This window comes from Drosophila takahashii, chromosome 4, assembly GCF_030179915.1.
Source record: "Drosophila takahashii strain IR98-3 E-12201 chromosome 4, DtakHiC1v2, whole genome shotgun sequence".
NCBI classification, from domain to species: domain Eukaryota; kingdom Metazoa; phylum Arthropoda; class Insecta; order Diptera; family Drosophilidae; genus Drosophila; species Drosophila takahashii.
This window is the reverse complement of record NC_091682.1, coordinates 1,616,112-1,623,583: the sequence shown is the minus strand read 5'-3', so window position 1 is coordinate 1,623,583 and position 7,472 is coordinate 1,616,112. Positions and strand designations below refer to the sequence as shown.

At 33.5% G+C, this 7,472-nt stretch overlaps 1 protein-coding gene across 10 annotated transcripts; it reads right to left on the bottom strand.

Moving 5' to 3' along the window:
- Nucleotides 1-107: 107 nt before the first annotated feature.
- On the bottom strand, nt 108-6,774 carry LOC108066765 (uncharacterized). 10 transcript variants are annotated; one of them, XM_017155416.3, is made up of 4 exons: nt 6,514-6,774; nt 1,473-1,673; nt 1,242-1,415; nt 108-925 (listed from the first exon to the last, which is right to left on the bottom strand). In XM_017155416.3, exons 2-4 carry the CDS (start codon nt 1,605-1,607, stop codon nt 686-688), a joined length of 549 nt encoding a protein of 182 aa, XP_017010905.1. In that variant the 5' UTR covers nt 1,608-1,673; nt 6,514-6,774; the 3' UTR covers nt 108-685. The 10 variants fall into 10 exon arrangements, with proteins under 10 accessions (XP_017010905.1, XP_017010906.1, XP_017010908.1 ...); XM_017155417.3 differs by having other exon boundaries at nt 6,556-6,774; XM_017155419.3 differs by having other exon boundaries at nt 1,473-1,648; nt 6,556-6,774.
- Between the last annotated feature and the right edge of the window lie 698 nt (nt 6,775-7,472).

Sequence of the window (7,472 nt, the reverse complement as noted above, 5' to 3'; positions counted from 1 at the left end):
GCTTGTGCCATTTATTTACTTTATTGAAACATATTCATGTACTTTTTCCTCGAATTTCTTTATGATTCGATCGAAGAATGATGCATTCATAAAAATAAAGGCCATAATTTACAGTTGCAATTTATATTTACCAATTAAGAATTATCATAACACAAATATTGGAGGCCTCAACCGTTTTCTCTACTAGCTAAATATCATATGTAAACTTATAATTTATAATTCATAGAGTAGGATACATTGTTGTAATCAAGTTCAAATAATCTAGTAATAGTGAATTTTCAGTTAATAATAACAATATCAATAATAGAATTCTCCAACATTTTTTGATTTGTACTTTGTTATTTAGTTATACATACATCAATTTTGAAATGCTCCAGTTGTAATTTTAATTTCAGGGATAAGTGCAATTCTTGTTTGTCCCTAACCTTACAAAGTGCTTTCTAAGAAACTAAGTTTTTAAACATTTTTTAGTATAAAAAATATGTTATAATAACGTTATTAATTTATTGTATATATTACGCTATTATTGCAAATGTAATAGATAAAATTAACCTCAATAAAGTGTAATATTAAATATAATAATTCTGCTTCGGCTAATAATAATACAATTTATTGTACTCTAACAACACAAATCAAAACAAAATATATAAAAAACAATAAGTATGTTTTTATTTCTTGAGTGCTTTTATTTGCCATCGATCCAAACTTTGTTCTTCATTCTTTCACCTACAACTTTATTATTTGGCTTATAAGTTTTGCTTCTGTTGGTATAGGTAGAGCTGCTGCTTGGCGATCCTTTAATGGAACTATTAATGGGTTGGCAAAATAAACAAAGACTCGGCGTGGGATTTTTAGTTTTCATGGTAATTTCATCGGGGTAGTTTCGAGCTTCCATGTGGACATGGATTATTGCTTGAAGTGCTTGCTATAAGAATATAAAAAGTTAAACAATTTAATGATATTTATAATTCCGGTATAGAAAATAGTGGATGGGCTTTATATTTTGTGTGTATAAAATGAAAACAATATGTGTTGATCCAGGATTTTCTTCTAACCGAATTCGGAACAAAAATGAAAGCTAGGTACTTTATAAACATTTTGTTTCGATACACTTACAATTTTTGTAATATTACTAAGCAAACATGTACCCAAAATATCATTTCCAATAACAAAACAAAAATTAAATGGGATCTTCAGACCTCTTAGGTATTTGCTGACTTTTTAATAAAACCTTTTCTTACCTTTAGTTTACCAATTTCAGTTCGGAGAATTACAATTTTAGTCTCGCCGTTGACTAAAGCTTCTCTTATGTTACAGATTTCGTTTTGAAGATTAAGTATGGAATCGTCAAAGGTGTTCAAAGTATTTGTTTCGTTAAAGACCCTCGTCCGCAAACACAATGATGTTTTTCGTATCTGTGTTGAAAATAACATGTCATAAAATCTACATATGTAAATCATCTTATCCCTCACCTGATTCTGTAGGCTAGTATCAATGTGAATTGTAGATGTTTTCCGAATAAAGTCATGTGAGTCCTTTAAGTTGGTTGGTCCTAGGATCCCACTTTCAGCGAAAAAGTGTTTCGCTTTATCAATACTCGAATTCATGTTCAAATTATACCTCAACTAAGTTAAGAAATTTGAGTATCCTTGAATAATTTTTCAGAACAATCACTATAATAAGAACAAAAATGTCCTTATTTTAGTATTTTTTAAAGTGGCTTTTAAACCATTTTTTTTGTCGTTAAGGTTAAAGAAAAACGTGTTAGATATGCGTAAACGAAGAAAAAAACTGTCGAGTGCAACTAGCGTGTGACAGTCACTTCAATGCAAATAAAAAATAGCTTCTCAATATTTTGTAACAAAACCAAACACATTTTAAAAAGAAAGAACGTTTCTCTACAATCGAAAGTTGGGCTGGAAGTAAAAAAATTCACTTCTTGATGTCGCGTGCAAAAAGCTTGGAATTTTATATATATCTTTAAAACGAATAATGGCCCAAAGTCTGCCCTAGCACGTATTATAGTTCTAATCAAGACCTTTAATTTTAGCCTAGTGTCAAAAGAAATGAAGTCCTATGTGTATTTGTAACAAGAGAGAACGCTATAGTCGGGTTGTTGTCCCGACTATCTAATACCCGTCACTCGGCTAAAGGGAGTGCGAGGGAGATGGATATATAACATTTTTTTGATGGCGTATATCTTTTTATTGAATGGTCCGATTTGAAAAATGTCTTCTACATTTCGATAGGTATAAATATGCCCAACAAAATTGCATTTATACTTCTCGAAAATCTTTAAAGGTGTGGGCGCCAGACACATTTTTAAATTGTTAGTGGGCGCTTGTGGGCGTTAGAGGGGGCGTGGCGCTCGGCTGAAATAAACTTGCGCTGCGTAGGAAGCCCAAGAATATGTGTGGAAAATCTCAATCTTCTAGCTTTTGTAGTTTCCGAGATCTCAGCGTTCATACGGACGGACAGACGGACGGACGGACGGACGGACAGACGGACAGACGGTCATGGCTATATCCACTCGGCTAGTGACCCTGATCAAGAATAAATATACTTTATAGGGTTGGAAACGCTTCCTTCTCCCTGTTACATACTTTTGTACGAATACAATATACCCTTTTACTCTAGACCATTTAGACAAAGCCTTTCAATGAAAAAAATGTTAGCCTAGCCAATACTCATAGCCCAATTGAATTTTTATATAACTTCAATACTATTGTGTGAGTAAGCGATCTCGGTCATTATATTTTTTCCAGGGACCGTAATCATTATAAGTGATCATGCACGGATCCACGGGGTGATATATCACCCCCCACTCGGGTGAAAAATTAAAGGAATTTTGGTATTCCAAAAGTGTGCAACAAAAAAATTGTTCTAATATCACCCCCCACAACAAAATCCTAGATAATATATATCAATATGTATATAATATTCATCAATATTGAATGATTATTTATTGATTTTTATAAAATTTACTCCATTTTAATAATTACTTGTTGAGTTTTTTTCAATCGCTCAAAGAATACTTATTATAATTATAAGCGAAAAAAATATCGAAAAAAAAATAATGATTATTTTTTTAGCGTTACTTTTTCGCTCAAAATATCGATCAAAGTAAAAATGCGCAGCAATTTTCAGATTTGAAAAAAAATTTTAAAAAAATTTGTTGTATATATGGAAGATGTTGCAATTTGAGCGATATTTTGAGCAAAAAAATAAAGCTCAAAAAATAATCATAATTTTTAGATCGATATTTTTTTCGCTCACAATTATAATAATTATTCTTTGAGCGATTGAAAAAAACTCAACAAATAACACTTTGCAGCATCAAAAATTTACCTCGATGGATGCTATATTTTTGGATTCGTTGCGAATTCCCAAGTTAAACTGCGTTTTCCAAAAAGTTCCCCGACGCAAGGATTCTTAGCAAAAGGACCTCAAAGCTTACAGCTGCGGTCAAAATAGTGGTAGTATTGTCGCCCTGTGTTTTTAAAGGTTTGTTGTTGTCACTTTTTTTATCCAATTAGTCTAATAGTAGGGGAGAGTGGGGTAATTTCGTCAGCATTTTTTCAAAGCTATTTTTTGTCCATCTTAAAACACGTTATCATATTTCTATTTTTATTGTTGAATGCGGTTAGCACCAAGCTTTAAAATGTGACATTCCCCTATTTTTATACCCGTTACTCGTAGAGTAAAAGGGTATATTAGATTCGTGCAAAAGTATGTAACAGCTAGAAGGAAGCGTTTCCGACCCCATAAAGTATATATATTCTTGATCAGGGGCACTAGCCGAGTCGATCTAGCCATGTCCGTCTGTCCGTCTGTATGAACGCTGAGATCTCTGAAACTACAAAAGCTAGAAGGTTGAGATTTTCCACACATATTCTTTGGCTTCCTACGCAGCGCAAGTTTATTTTAGCCGAGCGCCACGCCCCCTCTAACGCCCACAATCGCCCACTAACGATTTTAAAATGGGTCCTGCGCCCACATCTTTAACGATTTCCGAGAAGTATAAATGCAATTTTGTTGTGTATATTTATACCTATCGAAATGTAGAAGTCATTTTTCAAATCGGACCATTCATTAAAAAGTTAAACGCAATCAAAATATCTACATATATCTATCTCCCTCGCACTCCCTTTAGCTGAGTTACGATTATTAGTCGGGACACCAACCCGCGTTCGGACTTCCTTTAGCTGAGTGACGGGTATTAGATAGTCGGGACACCAACCCGACTATAGCGTTCTCTCTTGTTTTAATTACCTTGGTGATTTATAAAAAATTATAAAGTAAAACCAATATACTGGGGCAATCTCGCCACATAGGGGGGTAAAATCGCCACACCACTGGGGAAATTTTGTCACCTGAAAAATGTAGGGAACTTTACGCCTGTAAGTATGCTACACTGATCAAGCGTACCATTTCAGTTGGCGTCCTATATTTGTTGCTGCTGCCGGTAGTCTGTTCGTTAGCCAGCAAGTCAAATAAAAATATATGTATCACTATGGACGGCAGTCCATGTAGTGACGAAGCGCACCAGGAGAGTGTGCGAAGGCGACTACTATTATATAGCCGCAAAATTGAAAATCTGCTGTGATAGTCCGATCGTAATGAGTAATACACCAATCGAAAGGTATTGCAAAAAAAAAGGATTAAAGGATTGCATACCAAGACTTTAAGAAAATCAATTGGCTTGGGAGAGAGAGCAGTAAAAAAGTGCAAATTTCGAAATTTGGAGCTGTTGGGGCCGGTGGGGATAAATGCCCCCTCGCAATGTTTTAGTTGTGTTCCTATTGAAAATACCCGTCGAATTTATCATATGATAAATTCCGACGCTCCGTTCAAAAGTTATAGCCAAAATAAGATTTTCTTCTTCTTCCCAAAATGAAAATTTAATTCTGTTTGTCAGTTTGTCCACTTGTCCAAAATATGTTTTTTAAGTTCTGAAATTTTGACATGACGTTCATCACATCGATATAAAAAACTTTTGTTCTACCACTTTTGGAAAAACCCGCTAGTTTAGCGGGAAAACAGCTATAAATGGCTACATTTTGTAAGCCCATAACTGGCGAAATACTTTAGCTACAGACTTGTGCTTTACCTCATATTAAAGGTATTTTGAAGTACAATAAACGCCTTCTTAACACTATTTATGTATATGCCATAGTTTTAAGCAGTTTAATATACAAAAACTTTTATTTTACGACTTTTGGAAAAACCCGCTACTTTAGCGGGAAAAAAGCTACAAATAGCTAGATTACGTAAGTTTGTAAATTCTGAACTACTAAAGCTACAGTCATGTGCTACACCCCGTTTAAAATGTATTTTGAAATACTTAAACGCCTTTTTAACTTAATTCGATTTAATACAATAGTTTAAAAATTATGGTTGAACAATTTAAATTTAAATGTATTATACACAAAATTTATTAATATATCCTGGGCAATAAAAACGTGTAAAGTTGCAAGTTGTTCTTTTAATTTGAAGTTTGAGAACATTTTTTAAGTTCTTAACTTCAACAAGAGAGAACGCTATAGTCGGGTTGGTGTCCCGACTATCTAATACCCGTCATTTAGCTAAAGGGAGTGCGAACGCTGTACTCGGGTTGGTGTCCCGACTATCTAATATTCGAACCTCAGCTAAGGGGAGTGCGAGGGAGATAAATATATAAACAATTTTGATTGCATATAACTTTTAAATGAATGGTCCGATTTGAAAAAAAATGTCTTCTACATTTCGATAGGTATAAACATACACAACAAAATTGCATTTATACTTCTCGGAAACCTACCTATATCTTTAAAGGTGTGGGCGCTAGACACATTTTAAAAAGGTTAGTGGGCGATGGTGGGCGTTAGAGGGGGCGTGGCGCTCGGCTGAAATAAACTTGCGCAGCGTAGGAGGCCCAAGAATATGTGTGGAAAATCTTTACCTTCTAGTTCACTCTCGATTTTTCTGTTATTTTTTCAATTTTGGGAGCCATAATCTTATGGCTTATATACTTATAATGGTCCGATCCGGCTCGATCAGACATATTTACTACCTATGGCAGGTAGAAAGAATACTTATTGGAAGTTTCATCGCGATAGCTTTTAAACTGAAGGATGGTCATGGCTAGATGGACTCGGCTATTGGTCCTGATCAGAATACATATGTATATGTATATACTTTATGTGGTACTTTAGTGATAAAATGTTTACGCTATCAAAGCTGTTTTTTTTTATCAGTGTACGATAATTTGGTACTGTTAGAGCTCAATATACAGAAGTCACGAGCCAAGAATGTATCGACCATTTGTTGCAAAGCGTATTTTCGTGAGGCCCGTTTTTGCTCAATTTCTTGTTTTAAAATAAAACATTTTTGTTTAAACCTTATTAATTTTCTGAATTCTCAATATGTATTATGCCTAAAAACGCGTACACAATTACAAGAAATACCAATCATTTTAAAAAAAATATAAGAAATAAAAATGTTTTATACCAAATGTAAATATATATAATTTACTTAGACAAAAAGCCTTAAAGCTGGAAAAAAATGTTCATTTACGTATAAATATTGGTTCACGCCTAAGTAACCGTAGTTATGTACGTATATATTTATATATTATTTTTTTTCATTGATGGAATTTTTACTTTATTTTTCATGCACAAAAATACGTAATATACGATATAATTACAAAATAGTTAAACCAAGAGGTAAACGACTGTTAAAAATAATACTGTAAAAAATAGTTGGCGAATATAGCAGTCGAAATTTAACATTTATTATTACATATTTATTTTTACGTGGCTGTGCGCTGGTTAAAGTTAAATGTCAAAAAATGAAGGTATTCAAAGAATGATTTTTATATGCTTTTTCCACGGAGTCCACTATGCAGTAAAGCCAAGTACTCACGTGGACAAAACTGCGAGCTAGCATATGAGTAAGCAAGAGGCAAATACATATGTAGGTAGTTAACGCCTTTAGCCGGGGCCTTTGCACTGATCCATCAGTGATCAGTGATCATGCTGTTCTGCTGAACGCGACCAGTGTGTTCTGCCACATAAACAGACCTTTTTAATCCGTTATTTAAATATTAATTTATAGACGCAGTAATTTCTCAATTTAGCTTTCATACTATTTTTGTTGTTCTTGTTTGTATATGGGCACTTCCACCAAAAAGTCCACCAAGCCAAAAACCTTGAAACTTGAATAAAACATATTTCCACATAATTTTGCCCCGATATTAGTTTCTAATTAGTTGGATACTGAGCTTAACTACAAATTTGGAGAATATTTTGATTATTTTTATGACAAACCACACCAATATACGCAAAAATCAGTTTTTGGCTAATTTTTTGTTATTTTTTGGACCCGTCTTCAGTTGTAAATTTATCCTTTAGGAATGCTAATATGTAACATTTTTCTGTACTGAATGCTTCATTTAAATGTTAAACTATTAAGTTAAAAGCAAAACAGACAGT

What these genes read in the sequence shown, in the direction of transcription:
- LOC108066765 (XM_017155416.3), bottom strand. Translation starts at nt 1,607, where the DNA reads ATGAATTCGAGTATTGATAAAGCGAAACACTTTTTCGCTGAAAGTGGG. An exon ending in ATACTAGCCTACAGAATCAG is followed by an intron (nt 1,416 to 1,472) that starts GTGAGGGATAAG and finishes TTTTCAACACAG; the next exon opens with ATACGAAAAACATCATTGTG. An exon ending in CTGAAATTGGTAAACTAAAG is followed by an intron (nt 926 to 1,241) that starts GTAAGAAAAGGT and finishes ATATTCTTATAG; the next exon opens with CAAGCACTTCAAGCAATAAT.